At 46.4% G+C, this 20,810-nt stretch overlaps 1 protein-coding gene across 1 annotated transcript in view; it reads right to left on the bottom strand.

Annotated features, from left to right (window-relative positions):
• The window catches only part of slit1a (slit homolog 1a), a 179,951-nt gene that overhangs the window by 22,617 nt on the left and 136,524 nt on the right, over positions 1-20,810 (bottom strand). The window contains 9 exon segments of the mRNA XM_083775889.1: positions 1,028-1,099; positions 12,266-12,337; positions 12,511-12,582; positions 12,667-12,735; positions 14,725-14,857; positions 17,041-17,207; positions 17,545-17,688; positions 18,540-18,683; positions 20,567-20,641. Of these exon segments, the coding sequence (XP_083632015.1) occupies positions 1,028-1,099; positions 12,266-12,337; positions 12,511-12,582; positions 12,667-12,735; positions 14,725-14,857; positions 17,041-17,207; positions 17,545-17,688; positions 18,540-18,683; positions 20,567-20,641 (948 nt within the window).

Here is a 20,810-nt window from a genome sequence, read left to right as displayed (position 1 = left end):
TGTGTGTGTGTGTGTGTGCGCGCGCGTGGGGATATACTGTAGAGATACATCTGTTTAGTTTTAAATGTAGCCACAGTCACACTGACAACACACAACACAACCCGCACACACACACACACACACGCGCGCGCGCGCGCACATATACACACAAACACGCTCACATGCACGCACACACACACACACACACACACACACACACACACACACACACACACACACACACACACACACACACACACACACACACACACACACACACACACACACACACACACACACACACACACACACACACACAAACTCACAGAGACTTACAGGCATAAATAAACAAACAGAAACAAACATAACTGTCCCTCAAACTCCACAGACCATGGAGAATGTTGGTAAACCTGTAGGGTATATGCTCGGTTTGTGCCGATTGTGTGTGTGCGTGCGTGCACATCTATGTGTGTTTGTGTGTGCGTGCATGTCTGTGTGAGCGTGTGAGTGTGTGTGTGTGTGTGTTGGAGATGTAACAGAGAGATGAGACAGTGGAGGGGTCTGTGTGTGTGTGTGAGTGTGTGTGTGTGCGTGAGCGTGTGTGTGTGTGTGTGTGTGTGTGTGTGTGTGTTGCTGCATGCTAACCGCAGGGCTGTGCTCCATTAGGGGGGGGGGGGGGGGGCCCACCGGGAAGCACTACACACAGACAGGCCACTGTGAGACACACTCCCCAGGCAGTCAGGCCTGGAAGGACCCCCTCTGCGTGCGTGTGTGTGTGTGTGTGTGTGTGTGTGTGTGTGTGTGTGTGTGTGTGTGTGTGTGTGTGTGTGTGTGCTGTGCGTGCGTGCGTGCCGTGCTTGTGTGCCATGCGTGCGTGAATACACTCAACAGACTGACTGGGTGGGTGGTACAGTAAGTGCATAGTGTATTACTGTACACAGACTGTGGTTGTATCATGGGCACATTGTTTTGAGCTGTGTGTGTGTGTGTGTGTGTGTGTGAGTGCGTGCGCGTGCATGTGTGTGTGTGTGTGTAGGCCGATACTCACAGGTGGGACAGAGTGGCCACGTCATTGAAGATACCGTCTGGCAGCTCTGAGATCTCGTTGCCATGAAGAGACCTTATAAGGAGTTAAGGAAAGGAAACGGGGGCAAACAAAAAGAGGCATAATTACTCATCACATGAACGCTTGCGTGTTATTTTTCACAGTGGTTCTCTGTGCTGGGGTCCTTGAAGGGCTTCCAAGGGGGCCCCTGGGGTCCTTGAAGGGGTTCCAAGGGGGCCCCTGGGGTCCTTGAAGGGCTTCCAAGGGGTCCCCGGCAAATTGAGTTAATAATAATAATAGCGGCACAATAAGTTTAACCACGTTAACAGTATTTTGCTTGGCCTGTTCAAATAGCAAATCTATACAAGCTTGTAGATCTCCTATATATATATATATTTTTTTAAATGGAGGTTCCGTGGCACAAAGTATTTTCAGATGGTGGTCCGCTGCCAAATACATGTCGACGTGGGGGTCCATCTTGACATGAACATGTCAAGAACGAACCGCAGATTTAGTTTAGCACTGCATCCGAGACATGTTGCGTGTGGGACTAGAGACGGCGCACTCCGTCATGAATGTTTGACTTGAAGAGAAGGCGAGTGTTGGTCTGAATGGCTGGCTTGGCTCACTGGCGAGTGGGTGGGTGGCTTGTTTCCCTGGAGCGGAGCCTATAGCTGGCAGAGACGCAAGCCTCTCTGAGAGTCTGGAATGACTGGTGTCAAGTTACTTATATATATATATATATATATATATGTCTGGATGGCAGGGCCAACAAGGGTATACGGAGGGTGGGGGGGGGGGGGGGGGGTGCGTTGTAAAGTTGATCTGACCGCACTGCACACAAGAGAGCGCGGGACATTCCAGGAGTGTGTAGTTAAAGTATATACAGGCAGGTATAAGTGGCAGGCATTACAGTAACAGTACATGAAGGAGGTATGAATATTATGGAGCTGTGCACGAACAAAAAGGCAGTGTGTGTGTGTGTGTGTGTGTGTGTGTGTGTGCGAGCGTGTCAGCCAGGACAGTTCTCTTTGCCAGTTCCCGTTGAGTATAGGATGCAGGGTGACAAGCCGACATGGCTTAATAGCTGGGATGACGGATGGCCGGCATAATCCGCCAGCCCATTACCACCTGCTTACCCTTCCAGGGTGACCACTGCCCCACCGCTAATAGAACCACCTCCTTGTACCTCCTGGGGTGACCACACCGCTAATAGAACCACCTCCTTATACCTCCTGGGGTGACCACACCGCTAATAGAACCACCTCCTTATACCTCCTGGGGTGACCACACCGCTAATAGAACCACCTCCTTATACCTCCTGGGGTGACCACACCGCTAATAGGACCACCTCCTTATACCTCCTGGGGTGACCACACCGCTAATAGAACCACCTCCTTATACCTCCTGGGGTGACCACACCGCTAATAGAACCACCTCCTTGTACCTCCTGGGGTGACCACACCGCTAATAGAACCACCTCCTTATACCTCCTGGGGTGACCACACCGCTAATAGGACCACCTCCTTATACCTCCTGGGGTGACCACACCGCTAATAGGACCACCTCCTTATACCTCCTGGGGTGACCACACCGCTAATAGAACCACCTCCTTGTACCTCCTGGGGTGACCACACCACTAATAGAACCACCTCCTTATACCTCCTGGGGTGACCACACCACCACTAATTGAACTACCTCCTTATACCTCCTGGGGTGACCACACCACCACTAATAGAACCACCACAAACTGTCCTCCCTGCCGACACCAACCGCCACGTTGGTCCGATCCACTCTCGGCCGCCGCCGCTAGGGTCCTTAGTGAACGACCGGCCATGCATTAGCGAGACTTATGAAACCTCCCCGACTGCCGACCCCTCCAACATCTTTGAGGTGTGAATTAAGACACAATACAATATTCACAGAAGTGTGCACTGTGGCACACATGGAGAAACCTCTCATCTCCAAATATATGTAAATTCAAGTCATGCCCTTGAAAGATGGCGTACTCAATTGCAATTATGCGATCGCATATCAGCAGACCATATCATATCACACTGATATAGGAGTAGACAGACCACCTCCACCCAGATGGAAGGAGTTGACACACCACCTCCACCCAGATACCAGTTGTATTGTATTCACACACATGATGGGTCAACAAACCTAATGTTTTCAAGCATTCAAAATGAGCCCCCGGATGGCAGAGTGAATTGGCCCATGGACAGTGTGTCAGAAGGGGAGTGAGAGGTGTCTGGGGAACAGCTACAGGGCACCGTGTGGGCCAGACATGTAGACAGACAGGAGCCAGGCAGCACCGTGCCAACCTCCAGGGACGTCTCACGGGAGACAGACAGGAGCCACAGAGTCTTCAGGAAAAAACCTGATCGTCTCTTATCGGAGGATACTTGTCTTTCTACGACACGTCTCTCTCTCTCTATCCTGTTTTCTCCTGCTATGTGACACAAATGGTTATTTAATCATGCCGTACCACTACCCACACTCTTGTTCTCTCTTTCACTCTTCCACGGTACGTTTCTCTCTCCCCTTCCCCCTGGCAGTGCCACGCCCTGACGTGCCCCCCTCCTCACACCCAATACCCAGCAGGCCAATTAGCAGCTTATTAATCCGCAGCCCAAACCACAACCATCACTCTCTCTCTCTCTCTCTCGCACACGCCAGATCCCTCGCTCTCGCACGCACGCGCACACGCACACGCACACACACACGCACACACACACACACACACACACACACACACACACACACACACACACACACACACACACACACACACACACACACACACACACACACACACACACCAAAAAACCACACCCATGCCAGGCCTATAGACCCCCGGTCCGTTTGAAGCTTGGAGCGTTAATGATTCAACTCCTCTTTACTGCTCTGTAAAGCCAAAGGTGCCACTTTATGAAGGCTTTGGCACCTCGCTGAGTGTGTGTGTGTGTGTGTGTGTGTGAGCGAGCGCTTCGGCACCTCGCTGTGGTTTCTGCCAGGCTTTGAACCCGCCAACGTTGAACTCTGATCCCCACGCCTTCAACAATCTTAAAAAATGACATCTATGAACCGCGGCTCATTGTCGCGTCGTGTTCTCTTCACCCCCAAATGAAAGCAAAATAGACGTGGCGCTAATTAACGTCTTAAAAGCGGGAGGGGAGGGGGGGGAGGGGGGGGTTGATTGATCAGACCAATAGTAAAAAAAAAACATCAAAGTTTTGGACTGCCGTTTGACTGGTGGTCCGCGCTCACACTCAACACTGTGCGATCGTGTGTACTTCTAAGCCCAGTGTGGGGGGTTGGGCTGGCGTTGGGGGTCTACGTGTGGTGTCTAGCGTGTTTGCACGGGGGCTGGGGGGAGTTGGGGGTGGGGTGCAGGGTGGGGTCTTAAGACTATACGCATGGTTCTGGCGTTGAGTGAGCGAGAGCAGAAATAAACGCCGATGCTTCGTTAGGGATCAAAGCGAGGGGAGCAGACTGGCATCGCTGCATCGCCCTAATGACGCCTTGAGCTTCACTCTCATTCCACACACACACACACACACAACCCCCTTGTGTGTGTGTGTGTGTGTGTGTGTGCGTTCGGCCTCCTAATGAACGGGGGGCTTTAGTCGAATCCCACCGTAAAAGAAAGTAGGCTTTGTTGTCCACAGTAAAATAAAACTATGTCTGGTACCACGGAGCACACGGAGGCCTGATGAGGTCTGGTCCCGGGCCGCACGCACAGACGCATGCACACATGCACGCACTCACACACGCACAACCTAACTATCCCATGAGCAGTGATCTTTGGCCAGGCAGCTCCACCAGAACCCTGTTCTGTATGTTCTGTTGCATTTTGATGAATTCGGACCAATCCGAGGCCGGCCGTCCGTATCGTTGGACGCGGTGCCAAAGCTCCATGTTGTTCTAGTCTGTCCAACTCGTTTCTACAGCGTTGCTTAGCAGACGGATACGACGGCAGGGTCAGTCTTAGCAGACGGTTATGACTGCAGGGGTCAGTCTTAGCAGACGGATACAACTGCAGGGTCAGTCTTAGCAGACGGATACGACGGCAGGGTCAGTCTTAGCAGACGGATATGACTGCAGGGGTCAGTCTTAGCAGACGGATACGACTGCAGGGTCAGTCTTAGCAGACGGATATGACTGCAGGGTCAGTCTTAGCAGACGGATACGACTGCAGGGTCAGTCTTAGCAGACGGATACGACTGCAGGGTCAGTCTTAGCAGACGGATACGACTGCAGGGTCAGTCTTAGCAGACGGATATGACTGCAGGGTCAGTCTTATAGCAGACAGCAGGGCTCGAGATTAACGGCGTCCCGACGTCCCGGGGACTATAAAATATCTATTTGGGACGTAAATGTATCTCATTCGGGCCGGTTTCGGGACGAGAGGAGTTTTTGCATTGAAAATGCGTATATCGTGTGCAGCGCTGAGCAGCATGAGACTATCAGCGCTGCTGACACTTTTTGCACTATCTGCAGTGCCGTCAGTCAGACAAGTTGACAACATGAACACACCACCATTCATCCAAAGGAATCAATAAGCCGCTTATATTACTTCTGCCCCGTGGATGGGACATTTACATTGAAAAACTATCGGTTGGACAAGCGTGGATAAAACCATGGTCGTGTCTTGTGTGCTATAGCGGAGGGAAAAGTTCCATATGGACACGGGGCTACCGCTACACTACACCAACGTTAGCTTCCATGCTAGGCTTGCTAGTAGCCCCATATGTGCCCTCTCCCTACGCTCATTCTGTAGCTCCGATGAGCGTAGGGAGAGGGCACATATGGGGCTAGGCTTGCTAGCTGCTTTAACATGTGTCACATGGAACCTCTCCCTCTGATAGAGCAACATTATAACGGGTTCCATATGGGGCTAATGTTAGTCCAAGTCAAATCCAAGTAGGAGTTGGACCCACGTCAGTCCAACCCACAGTTGACCAGATTAAATGGTTACCGCAAATTGCATAATATGTTGGTATCCTCTGAAGCAACAGATTGTTCTGGAATTGCTGCCCCAACACGCACTCCTCAAAACGCTCTCATTCCACAGTTTTTATTGATTTTATTTCTTCATCTTTAGTTTTTTTTATTTGTTTTCTCATGCCACCCATGTAAATCATTTGAGTATTCATAGACTACCTGCATTACTGCACGTTTATCTTTTGGTCTTGATCAAGCAGCCTACCACCAAAGTTGTATAGCTACTGTAGTCACCAGTACTGTAGATTCACCAAAATAACAAAATCCATTTGAAAATAAATATCACTGTTCTCAGGTTGAATATTGATATGCGGTTAAAATGTGATTAATTTAGATTAATTAATTACAAAGCCTCTAATTCGATTAACATTTTTAACCCAGCCCTATCTGGGAGCATTTTGACTAAATCAGTGTATTTTCTCTATCTACTGAAGAAACATGAAGCCAAACAAATAATGTACTGCATGTATTGTATTTCTATTATGCAATAGGAATACAGTTATTCATTTCGCAATCTGAGTGGTCCTTTTTTAACTTTTTTTCCCGGGACGGTATACATTCACTTTGGGACGGTTCAAATTGTATTTTGGGACGGTTCCGGGACGTTGGTGAAAAAAGTTAGTCTGGAGCCCTGGCAGACAGATATGACTGCAGGTTCAGTCTTATAGCAGACAGATATGACTGCAGGGTCAGTCTTAGCAGACAGATATGACTGCAGGTTCAGTCTTAGCAGACGGATATGACTGCAGGGTCAGTCTTAGCAGACAGATATGACTGTAGGTTCAGTCTTAGCAGACAGATATGACTGCAGGGTCAGTCTTATAGCAGACAGATATGACTGCAGGGTTAGCAGACAGATATGACTGTAGGTTCAGTCTTAGCAGACGGATATGACTGCAGGGTCAGTCTTATAGCAGACAGATATGACTGTAGGTTCAGTCTTAGCAGACGGATATGACTGCAGGGTCAGTCTTATAGCAGACAGATATGACTGTAGGTTCAGTCTTAGCAGACAGATATGACTGCAGGGTCAGTCTTAGCAGACAGATATGACTGCAGGGTCAGTCTTAGCAGACGGATATGACTGCAGGGTCAGTCTTAGCAGACGGATATGACTGCAGGGTCAGTCTTATAGCAGACAGATATGACTGCATGGTCAGTCTTAGCAGACGGATATGACTGCAGGGTCAGTCTTAGCAGACGGATATGACTGCAGGGTCAGTCTTAGCAGACAGATATGACTGCAGGGTCAGTCTTAGCAGACAGATATGACTGTAGGTTCAGTCTTAGCAGACGGATATGACTGCAGGGTCAGTATAATAGCAGACAGATATGACTGTAGGTTCAGTCTTAGCAGACGGATATGACTGCAGGGTCAGTCTTAGCAGACAGATATGACTGTAGGTTCAGTCTTAGCAGACGGATATGACTGCAGGGTCAGTCTTATAGCAGACAGATATGACTGTAGGTTCAGTCTTAGCAGACGGATATGACTGCAGGGTCAGTCTTAGCAGACAGATATGACTGCAGGGTCAGTCTTAGCAGACGGATATGACTGCAGGGTCAGTCTTAGCAGACGGATATGACTGCAGGGTCAGTCTTATAGCAGACAGATATGACTGTAGGGTCAGTCTTAGCAGACAGATATGACTGTAGGTTCAGTCTTAGCAGACGGATATGACTGCAGGGTCAGTCTTAGCAGACAGATATGACTGTAGGTTCAGTCTTAGCAGACGGATATGACTGCAGGGTCAGTCCCAGGGCTTTATAACTGCCATAAAGGCAGTTGATGCATCCCCCGGAGGCACAATATCGTCCTCATATCTCCATATTTTCGTTTTTTCCTATCACACCACAGCGTCACACAAGTACGCACGAGCAGCATACACATTGGTTCTGCAAACCGTAGGGGACATTGCATTGGGAAATATTCATTCCATTATGCCCTACCATAAGAGATACTGTAAATGCCTATAAGCCCAACTTTATGGAACTGCAGAAAACATTTAATTGGGGGACAGCAATTTTGTCCCCAATTACACATCTTCAATCAATGTCGTAAATGTCGTAAATGTCGTAAATGTCAATCAATGTCGTAAAATCAAAAAATAAATGGCTCAACATGTGGCCACACATACACACTCTATGCAAAAATAAACTTACAATATTTTGGTCTTGATCAAGCAGCCTACCACCAAAGTTGTATAGCTACTGTAGTCACCAGTACTGTAGATTCACCAAAAATAACAAAATCCATTTGAAAATAAATATCACTGTTCTCAGGTTGAATATTGATATGCGGTTAAAATGTGATTAATTTAGATTAATTAATTACAAAGCCTCTAATTCAATTAACATTTTTAACCCAGCCCTATCTGGGAGCATTTTGACTAAATCAGTGTATTTTCTCTATCTACTGAAGAAACATGAAGCCAAACAAATAATGTACTGCATGTATTGTATTTCTATTATGCAATAGGAATACAGTTATTCATTTCGCAATCTGAGTGGTCCTTTTTTAACTTTTTTTCCCGGGACGGTATACATTCACTTTGGGACGGTTCAAATTGTATTTTGGGACGGTTCCGGGACGTTGGTGAAAAAAGTTAGTCTGGAGCCCTGGCAGACAGATATGACTGCAGGGTCAGTCTTAGCAGACGGATATGACTGCAGGGTCAGTCTTAGCAGACAGATAGGACTGCAGGGTCAGTCTTAGCAGACAGATATGACTGCAGGGTCAGTCTTAGCAGACATAAATGACTGTAGGTTCAGTCTTAGCAGACGGATATGACTGCAGGGTCAGTCTTAGCAGACAGATATGACTGTAGGTTCAGTCTTAGCAGACGGATATGACTGCAGGGTCAGTCTTATAGCAGACAGATATGACTGTAGGTTCAGTCTTAGCAGACGGATATGACTGCAGGGTCAGTCTTATAGCAGACAGATATGACTGTAGGTTCAGTCTTAGCAGACGGATATGACTGCAGGGTCAGTCTTAGCAGACAGATATGACTGCAGGGTCAGTCTTAGCAGACGGATATGACTGCAGGGTCAGTCTTAGCAGACGGATATGACTGCAGGGTCAGTCTTAGCAGACAGATATGACTGCAGGGTCAGTCTTAGCAGACGGATATGACTGCAGGGTCAGTCTTATAGCAGACAGATATGACTGCAGGGTCAGTCTTAGCAGACGGATATGACTGCAGGGTCAGTCTTAGCAGACGGATATGACTGCAGGGTCAGTCTTAGCAGACGGATATGACTGCAGGGTCAGTCTTAGCAGACAGATATGACTGTAGGTTCAGTCTTAGCAGACGGATATGACTGTAGGTTCAGTCTTAGCAGACGGATATGACTGTAGGTTCAGTCTTAGCAGACGGATATTACTGCAGGGTCAGTCTTATAGCAGACAGATATGACTGTAGGGTCAGTCTTAGCAGACGGATATTACTGCAGGGTCAGTCTTATAGCAGACAGATATGACTGTAGGGTCAGTCTTATAGCAGACAGATATGACTGCATGGTCAGTCTTAGCAGACGGATATGACTGCAGGGTCAGTCTTAGCAGACGGATATGACTGCAGGGTCAGTCTTAGCAGACAGATATGACTGCAGGGTCAGTCTTAGCAGACAGATATGACTGTAGGTTCAGTCTTAGCAGACGGATATGACTGCAGGGTCAGTATAATAGCAGACAGATATGACTGTAGGTTCAGTCTTAGCAGACGGATATGACTGCAGGGTCAGTCTTAGCAGACAGATATGACTGTAGGTTCAGTCTTAGCAGACGGATATGACTGCAGGGTCAGTCTTATAGCAGACAGATATGACTGTAGGTTCAGTCTTAGCAGACGGATATGACTGCAGGGTCAGTCTTAGCAGACAGATATGACTGCAGGGTCAGTCTTAGCAGACGGATATGACTGCAGGGTCAGTCTTAGCAGACGGATATGACTGCAGGGTCAGTCTTATAGCAGACAGATATGACTGTAGGGTCAGTCTTAGCAGACAGATATGACTGTAGGTTCAGTCTTAGCAGACGGATATGACTGCAGGGTCAGTCTTAGCAGACAGATATGACTGTAGGTTCAGTCTTAGCAGACGGATATGACTGCAGGGTCAGTCCCAGGGCTTTATAACTGCCATAAAGGCAGTTGATGCATCCCCCGGAGGCACAATATCGTCCTCATATCTCCATATTTTCGTTTTTTCCTATCACACCACAGCGTCACACAAGTACGCACGAGCAGCATACACATTGGTTCTGCAAACCGTAGGGGACATTGCATTGGGAAATATTCATTCCATTATGCCCTACCATAAGAGATACTGTAAATGCCTATAAGCCCAACTTTATGGAACTGCAGAAAACATTTAATTGGGGGACAGCAATTTTGTCCCCAATTACACATCTTCAATCAATGTCGTAAATGTCGTAAATGTCGTAAATGTCAATCAATGTCGTAAAATCAAAAAATAAATGGCTCAACATGTGGCCACACATACACACTCTATGCAAAAATAAACTTACAATATTTTGGTCTTGATCAAGCAGCCTACCACCAAAGTTGTATAGCTACTGTAGTCACCAGTACTGTAGATTCACCAAAAATAACAAAATCCATTTGAAAATAAATATCACTGTTCTCAGGTTGAATATTGATATGCGGTTAAAATGTGATTAATTTAGATTAATTAATTACAAAGCCTCTAATTCAATTAACATTTTTAACCCAGCCCTATCTGGGAGCATTTTGACTAAATCAGTGTATTTTCTCTATCTACTGAAGAAACATGAAGCCAAACAAATAATGTACTGCATGTATTGTATTTCTATTATGCAATAGGAATACAGTTATTCATTTCGCAATCTGAGTGGTCCTTTTTTAACTTTTTTTCCCGGGACGGTATACATTCACTTTGGGACGGTTCAAATTGTATTTTGGGACGGTTCCGGGACGTTGGTGAAAAAAGTTAGTCTGGAGCCCTGGCAGACAGATATGACTGCAGGGTCAGTCTTAGCAGACGGATATGACTGCAGGGTCAGTCTTAGCAGACGGATATGACTGCAGGGTCAGTCTTAGCAGACAGATAGGACTGCAGGGTCAGTCTTAGCAGACAGATATGACTGCAGGGTCAGTCTTAGCAGACATAAATGACTGTAGGTTCAGTCTTAGCAGACGGATATGACTGCAGGGTCAGTCTTAGCAGACAGATATGACTGTAGGTTCAGTCTTAGCAGACGGATATGACTGCAGGGTCAGTCTTATAGCAGACAGATATGACTGTAGGTTCAGTCTTAGCAGACGGATATGACTGCAGGGTCAGTCTTATAGCAGACAGATATGACTGTAGGTTCAGTCTTAGCAGACGGATATGACTGCAGGGTCAGTCTTAGCAGACAGATATGACTGCAGGGTCAGTCTTAGCAGACGGATATGACTGCAGGGTCAGTCTTATAGCAGACAGATATGACTGCAGGGTCAGTCTTAGCAGACGGATATGACTGCAGGGTCAGTCTTAGCAGACGGATATGACTGCAGGGTCAGTCTTAGCAGACGGATATGACTGCAGGGTCAGTCTTAGCAGACAGATATGACTGTAGGTTCAGTCTTAGCAGACGGATATGACTGTAGGTTCAGTCTTAGCAGACGGATATGACTGTAGGTTCAGTCTTAGCAGACGGATATTACTGCAGGGTCAGTCTTATAGCAGACAGATATGACTGTAGGGTCAGTCTTAGCAGACAGATATGACTGTAGGTTCAGTCTTAGCAGACGGATATGACTGCAGGGTCAGTCTTATAGCAGACAGATATGACTGCAGGGTCAGTCCCAGGGCTTTATAACTGCCATAAAGGCAGTTGATGCATCCCCCGGAGGCACAATATCGTCCTCATATCTCCATATTTTCGTTTTTTCCTATCACACCACAGCGTCACACAAGTATGCACGAGCAGCATACACATTGGTTCTGCAAACCGTAGGGGACATTGCATTGGGAAATATTCATTCCATTATGCCCTACCATAAGAGATACTGTAAATGCCTATAAGCCCAACTTTATGGACCTGCAGTAAACATTTAATTGGGGGACAGCAATTTTTTCCCCAATTACACATCTTCAATCAATGTCGTAAATGTCGTAAATGTCAATCAATGTCGTAAAATCAAAAACTAAATGGCTCAACATGTGGCCACACATACACACTCTATGCAAAAATAAACTTACAAGAGTCGAAGAGAGCGGAGTCCACTGAAGGCCATGCCTGGAATACAGCGCAGAGAGTTGTAGCTTAGGATCCTACAAATGAAAGACGACATTAAATCAACGAGTGAAAATGTAATGCTGCGTCTTCACCACAGCCATACCTACATGTGTGTATGTCCCAGTAAGACGTCATTTTAGATACAATTTCATAGCATGTTCATGTCATAGCACGTCAGGGGGAGAAAAACAAGGAACCAGGGTCTTACAGAGTGGTGAGTTGGCTCATGTTGGCGAACGAGGAGTTGGTCAGAGAGTTGATCTTGTTGTTGCTCAGGTCTCTGGAAGGAGAAGTCACATGTTGAGATTATGACACAATTCCTTCTGACAGACAGACAGACAGACAGACAGACAGACAGACTTACACCAGCTGTAGGTACTTGTATGTAGACAGCTCCTTGGGCACCATGCTGAACTGGTTGCCATCCAGGTACCTGAGGAGAAACATCAACAGCTTAGCTTAGCTTAGCTTATGAGCACCTTTCCACATTTACGCCACAACACAACAACCACATTCACTGTCACTGAGAGTTTAATTCTTATATATTAGTTTTACTGTGTGTGTGTGTGTGTGTGTGTGTGTGTGTGTGTGTGTGTGTGCGTGCGTGATCCACCAATGGTTGCAATGTGCCGCACATGCACTGGCCTCTCCACCTCAGGACAGAATGTTGTACCCTAGAGACCCTGTGTGACATACCTGCTAGCCTCCTCACACCCGTGTGTGTGTGTGTGTGTGTGTGTGTGTGTGGGGGGGGGGGGGGGGGGCTGACATCATCAGGTATGGAATGAGAGGTGGGGATGGTGAGAGAGAGAGAAAGAAAGAAAGAAAGAAAGAAAGAAAGAAAGAAAGAAAGAAAGAAAGAAAGAAAGAAAGAAAGAAAGAAAGAAAGAAAGAAAGAATGAAAGAATGAAAGAAATGGAGTGAGAAAGAGAAAAGGGGAGAAAACGAAAGGGAAAGGGGGGGAAAGGGAGAGAGAGTGAAAGAGAGAGGTCCCCATCTTGGTGGAGGGAGGGAGGGTGATTTAGGGAAAGGCTGCAGGGGCTTTCTCCTGTTATTGTTAGCGGCTGCATGGGGGGGGGGGGGGTTGTCGGGCAGCTACTGAGGGGGGTCTTTGGGTTCAGGGTAATGATAGGTAACCACAGGGAGAGGACACCAGGGTAATGATAGGTAACGACGCGGCGAGGAGGGGAGAGGGCACTTCACAGGATAATGACGGAGTAAAGAGGTCTCCGGATGGATGGATGAAAGGGGGCACACCTGGTCACACCTGCTGGGACAATGACAGGCCTTGACGGAGCGTGCGTGTGTGTGTGTGTGTGTGTGTGTGTGTGTGTGTGAACCACTTGGAGCGGTATACAGGAAAGTTCCAGACCGGACCTATCCCCTCCCCCGCCTTTCCATTGAAAGCTGCTCATTAAAAACGTTGACTCGTTCCCCACTGCCCCTGTGGACAGGCTCTTGGCCCTTAGGAACGAACGTGAGAGAGCACACGCACGCACATACACACGCACGCACGCACGCATGCACACACACACACGCACACGTGCACACACACACACACACACACACACACACACACACGCACACACACTCGCGCTCCCGCACAAACAAACACACGCACACACTCGCACGCACGCACAAACAAACACGTGCTCACATCCTTGGCTTCAATTGTGAGAGTGACATCAGTGTTAGCCCTGAGGGCTGGTGTCTGTGAGAATAACTGCTAGGTTTATTGAGTGCTCTCCTCTCTCTCTCTCTCTTTCTCAGAATGCAGGGCATTATTTAAGTCTTGAAGACATATTTAAGTCTTCAAGGCTGATAAAAGACACTCAGGCGTTTCAATGTTGCTGGCGTTCACTTATGGTCCTATATTACATGGCTTGGTTGAATGAATGCTTGGTTGTGATTGGTCAATCGCTGAATTCAGCGGCCTGTTATTTCTGGATAATGACCGCTTCGCTCTATAACAGACCGATGCCTAATCAAACCCTCGGAGCAGCAGCTGCGTGGCTGCTGGTCCCAACATGACACACAATGTCATTTGCAGCTAAACATTGCTCTCAAAAATGTTTTTGAAAACATTTGAGCGAGAAATAGACGAAGCAGTACCCGATAATGGATTCTATTTTCTATCAACTCACTTCCCTGTTTTCCGACAGTGCTCCAGCCCTGCAGCTGGCCAGACGCAACCAGCGCGACCGCGACACTCAAGGAATACTTTTTTTGTTGCGTTTTGGGTCAATTTGTTAATTTATGTTGGGTAGCCATGTAATAAGCGGGATAATATCTGGCTAGGTGGTCATTGTCGGGACATAATTCACCTTCAGGGTGATTAAACTCCCCGTCTGTGAATTATCACCCGACAATGACCACCTATAGCCAGATATTATCCCTTACACAGATGGATTGTGGAACTCACAGCTCGGTGACGTTTCTGGGGATGCCTTTGGGCAGCGTGTGCAGATGCTTGTTGCTGCAGCGCACCACTGTCTCCAGACAGGTGCACTCGCTGGGACACTGTGGCCTTGGCACGCAGCTTGACTCCTCGTGCCCTGGGGGGGGGGGGGGGAGAGAGGAGGAATGGATGACGAGAGAGACATAGAGCACGTTTTTTAACCCATTTAGGCCTGAGATCAGATTCTAAAAATGTCTGTTTGAAAATGACAGTTTTTTGAAAAAGCTATGTTTCTATGTCAGTCGTTCTTCGATTTAAAAAAAATAGCAGACCTACAAGCTCGTAGCGCGCCACTCGGTGGCGCGCTACGAGCTTGTAGGTCTGCTATTTTTCAATAGCTAAAGCATAACATAATGCTAAACTAAAAGGGGTGAAAGCCTTGACGCGAGTCCAGGGGTGCCTCAGAACACTTTGATAATATTTGGAATTGATCAATGTCACTTTACTTGTACTTCAATCTTTTTCAGTCTACAGTACACGTCTTTTCACCAAATATAGCAGATCTACAAGATGTAGATTTTTTTGGTGAATGTCCCCCCCCAGAATATGGATGCAAACGCCATGTATACGAATTATTTTCAATCTATGGAAACTGAAATTCTCTCCAGTTTTCCTCATGACATACTGTATCTTTGAGGGAAAGATGTGGGGCATATTTTGAATTATCGATTTCTAATCACTGGGAAAAAATAAATACATTTGGAGTTACTTCATGGCAAGGTAACTACACAACCCAAACCTAAAAAAAAAGTGGAGAGTACCGTTAATATGACATAAGGTGCTATGAAGTAACAATGTAATTCAGGGGGAGCCGTGGATGAAAATATTATTTACAAGGGTGACCTGAGCCCAAAACATGTTTGAGAACCACTGAAATAGAGACAATGAGGATGTATGGAGAAAGGGAGGGGGGGAGGTTATTGATACACGTGTGCAGAGACAAGGGTCAAGGGCCAAGACAGTCCAACACAAACCAACACAATACCCGAGGTATCGGTGGGGTCCAGAGACTGTTAAATCTAACTTAGAGAAGAAAGAAAGTGATGAATGTAGAGGGAGAGAGAGAGAGAGAGAGATAAAATGAAGACACTAGAGAAGAGAGGCCACTCTAATGTAATATCGACCGAGGAGGACAGATAGCGGAGGCAACCCCGCGGCCCCGAAGACACAAGGCTAACATTCATCGTGGAGAGCAAACGGGCTGACGGGTCAATACGGCAAACAGCTCAATAGCTGCACTCGGTGAGCCATCGACCCGCAGCTTAGGAACTGCTGAGTAGCAATCTATTCGGGCAAACACAAGGCTGACACAAAGGTGGTCATTATTTAAGATCATCGCGGCCACTTTGGAGCGTCGCTCGTTAAATAATGCATCATTTGAAATGGACGTTGTGGTAAAAAAAGAAAAAAAAAGAAGAAGTCATCAGTCGTGGGCCGGGGCCGACTTTGTTTCACACAAAGGGAGCCGAACGCTTTATCTGGCTTTAAAGACACGCCATTCAAAGGATGATGAGGTGCCACGTTCTAAAAGAAAAAGGCCTTCCATTTAAACTGTGATTCAATGGCTAATGGCAGAGAGGACTGTGATCCATGCATCACTCTAATATTAGCCTCCTGACAGAGAACCGGGAGCTCTGATCCGTGCATCACATCGTCACCTTCTTAAACTAATGGCCTATGTCGTTTTTTGAGGAAGCTCCTCATGACAGTGGCCACCTCTGGTAAAATCGCCAAAGTCCTAATTGAGAAGGATCATGATGATCATGATGATCCCGCATCTTTTAGTAAAATGGCCTATCTCAAGAGTGTGACTCAGGCCAAACGTTTTTTTCAAAAGAATTGCCTAAGTCAGGAGTAAGTTAGCCTTTTTTTTTTTAATGCTTTGGATCCGTTTTAAATTCTTCTTGAAAAACTTAAAAAAAAAATGACTTTAATTTAGTTTAAAAAGGTGACAATATAATAATATGGTATATGTTACCCTCCTCGCAGCGGAAGTATATAATAACCCATTCTGACCGGGCACCTATTTTGGTGTCAGAATCATGTTATGCTTTAGCTATTTAAAAATAGCAGATCTACAAGCTCATATCGCGCCACCGAGTGGCGCGATACGAGCTTGTAGGTCTGCTATTTTTTGAAAAATTGAAGAACGACTGACATTTTTTAGAATCCGATCTCAGGTCAGAATGGGTTCATCGGACCAGTGGGTGTCCAGTGGAAACCTCGTATGAATCTGATCTCAGGTCAGAATGGGATAATATAATAATATGGTATAAATACCCTCCTCGCAGCGGAAGTCCGGCAGAGCCACGTCCTGCAGTGGGATCTCCTTCAGGAAGGCGGGCCGTTGGCAGCGAGGGTTCCCCGTGACGATCTTCTTGCTCCGCAGCCAATCACCGAGCCAGGCCAGGCGGCAGTCACAGTTGAAGGAGTTGGCCAGTAGGTTCCTGGTAGAGAGAGAGAGAGAGAGAGAGTACGTGTGTGAGTGAGTGTGGGTGCATTGAAGTGTACAGTATGATTCAACTTTTCACGGATTATATATCGTTTATAATCATTTAAAAATGTTGTGGTATATATAACTTGTGGAATTTGTTTTCATTTTCGAATCGCAACAATCGTCGCAATATAATTAAGAATCACTATATAAATAAAAATCGCAATGTAAATGGAATCGGCACCCTATAGGTATCGAGGTTATATTGAATGGAGAGGTAAGTGAATGGTCCCGCCCCTATAGTGAAAAAGCAGCCCAGTGTGTGACTGTGTGTGCGAGGAGGGTCTCACAGCGTAGAGAGGGTCTGCAGCGTGTCGAAGGCTCCAGGGGTGATGGTGGTCAGCTGGTTGTCGTACAGAGAGAGCAGGCGGACGTTGGTGAGGCCAGTGAAGCTGCTGTTGTGAACGCAGCTGATCTTGTTGTTCCTCAGCATCCTGACGGACGCACAGACACACAGACGTGGCATTTATAGAGAAGTGCCTTCATCCATAAAGGCGCTTCACAGTGATTGTGCATTACATTCACCTATTTTAAACACACACATTCACACACCGATGGGCGGAGGAAACCAAGCAAGGCATCAACAAGCCAGCCAAGGCACCAACCTGCTCATCGGGAGCAGTTAGGGGTTCAGAGTCTTGCTCAAGGACACTTTAACTCGGGGGGATCCCGGAATTGAACCGGGAACCTTCCGCTTCCCAAGCAGCCACTCTACCGCTGATCCACTGCTGCCCAAACAATACTCAACAATGAAAAAAGTATACTCAGGCATTTATTTTTACTTTAGTAAAAGTATCAATACTGCAATGTGTTACAAGTGATTCAAAATGAACCTTGAGTAAAAGTACAAGCAACAAAATATGCTTAAAGTACAAAAAGTAACTCATTGTGCGGAATGTGAAAGTAAAAATAATCTTTTGAAAATAGACAATATACAAGCTCACACTGCGTATCTGCAATTTTCAAATGGCCGGAATATAATGGTTAGTGCAATTTGTAACAATAATCAAAATAAACAAAAGTAGGCTAAAGTAGGCTAACTAAAGTTTTCAAATAATTGTAGCGGAGTAAAAGTACAATATTTGGCTCTGAGATGTAGTGGAGTAGTGGATTAAAAGTACTGAAAATTGGAAATTCCCCAGTAAAGTTAAAAAGAATATTACATAAATACAGTACTTGAATAAATTTACTTGTTCCACCACTGGGGTGTGTGACTGTGTGTGGGTGGGTGTGCGTGAGTTGCGTGTGTGTGTGCGTGCGTGCGTGCACGCGCTTATCAACTCACAGCATGCGCAGCCCCTCGAGGCCGCGGAACATCCCACTGCGGACGGAGTCAATCTGATTGGCCGTGATGTGAAGCTCGACGACAGACCCCGCCCCTTCGAACGCCCCGTCCTCGATCTCTGTGATCTTGTTGTTGCTAAGGTTACTGAACGGAGGAACAAAACAAAAACAGCACGTCAGCACATCCAAAATAATATGAACGCTTGGAAACCAGGTATTTATTAAAGGAACATTATACCGCGATCAATACATCAATAACCAGCGGGAAGACGCTGCGATGCGAAACGTGCGGTCCAACGTGCTCCAATTATTATGACATTATGAATTAAATTAACCCACTTAGACCCGAGGACGCATCTGTGTCACGTTATAGCTTAAAATCACTTTAATCCTGATTTAAAAAAATTGCCGTTTGAAAAATAGCGAATCTACAAGCTCATAGCGAGTGCTGTGCTACCAGCTTGTAGAAAACATGTACAAATCTTTGATTATATATTCTTTCACAGTTTTTTTAACTCATATCTTTGCTTCTGGGAGGTCTCTGGAACAACAAATGTTCAGATTAAATAGTTTGAAGAATCACTGATTACTGAGAAACACTGGTTTTTCATCGGTTAGAAAACATTTGTAGGATCTGGTCTCAGGTCTCAATGGCTTAACATTGGAACACTTTTTTTTTTGCAAAATGTTGCAGAAAAAGTACATGAATAATTTATGTTTTTATAATAAGTCACAGACATTTACATTTTGTTTGGGAATCAATCTCTTCACCAGTACAGTACGTACGTGCTCAGCTAGACTGTTCAAAATCAACCCCAAGCTTTTTTAATGCAATAAAACGCAACAATAGGCATAATGATATTTCGTATATATGCTGGATCATCTTTCTTAAGCAAGTTTCAAGTCCCGCAAGTTGATTTTTATACCATATTGAAATAAATCCAGTTGGCTTCCTCCGGAATCAAAGGAAACCGCCGTGTGCTTTGGAAGACGCTCAGCAGCATTGTCAAGTTAAACCACACGCCAGACCACTGCTATGGTGCTTTAAAACCTATTAAGTGCATTCTGCACCAAATTATGTCCTGTGGGACAGTGGTTCTCAAACTGCTTTTCCACGGACCCCCAAATTGATACACGTTTGGCCCCCCCCCCCCCCCCATCTGAAAAGATTGGGTGCCAAGGCCAACCCCCCCGCCTCCCCTAATCCCCAAAGACTTGTTGTGTTAAAAAACGTCAAAGATATTCAAAGTTTATTTTTCTAAATAGCCGATAGGCCCATAGGGTTGTCGTGGTCAAACTTATTGAGATGATAATATTATTAAAACATTTTACTGGGGACGCCTCCTTGTAACCCACCCAAAAACGCCTGGGGGCGGGGAGGGGGGGGGGGGGGGGGTACCCGGACCCCACATTGAGAACCCCTGCATTGGACCACGGACCAGCATAGCAGAGAGTAGTACAAACGGAACCAATTAGTGGGACCCCGTAAGGGTGCATTTGGTTCCATTTGTACACACTCAGTCAGAGTTACAGACTGTAAGGGTGCATTTGGTTCCATTTGTACACTCTCAGTCAGAGTTACAGACCTGTAAGGGTGCATTTGGTTCCATTTGTACACTCTCAGTCAGAGTTACAGACCTGTAAGGGTGCATTTGGTTCCATTTGTACACTCTCAGTCAGAGTTACAGACCTGTAAGGGTGCATTTGGTTCCATTTGTACACTCTCAGTCAGAGTTACAGACCTGTAAGGGTGCATTTGGTTCCATTTGTACACTCTCAGTCAGAGTTACAGACCTGTAAGGGTGCATTTGGTTCCATTTGTACACTCTCAGTCAGAGTTACAGACCTGTAAGGGTGCATTTGGTTCCATTTGTACACTCTCAGTCAGAGTTACAGACCTGTAAGGGTGCATTTGGTTCCATTTGTACACTCTCAGTCAGAGTTACAGACCTGTAAGGGCCCATTTGGTTCCTAAATATCATTCATCCCCCCCAGGGGGTCCACAGACCCCACTGTTGTTTCCCTTACATCTTCTTCAGCTGTGAGAGGTTCTTGAACACTCCGGTCGCCTCCAGACTGGTGATGTCATTGTTGTTCAGACGACTGCAGGTTGAAGCAGAACACACGCACGCACGCAGGCAGGCACCACACACACACACACACACACACCACAACACACACACACACACACACACACACACACACACACACACACACACACACACACACGCACACACACACACACACACACACACACACACACACACACAAG

This window comes from Protomyctophum parallelum (assembly GCF_964188405.1).
Source record: "Protomyctophum parallelum genome assembly, chromosome: 10".
NCBI classification, from domain to species: Eukaryota; Metazoa; Chordata; class Actinopteri; order Myctophiformes; family Myctophidae; genus Protomyctophum; species Protomyctophum parallelum.
Note: the sequence above shows the minus strand (reverse complement) of the source record. Positions and strands in the feature narration are given on the sequence as shown.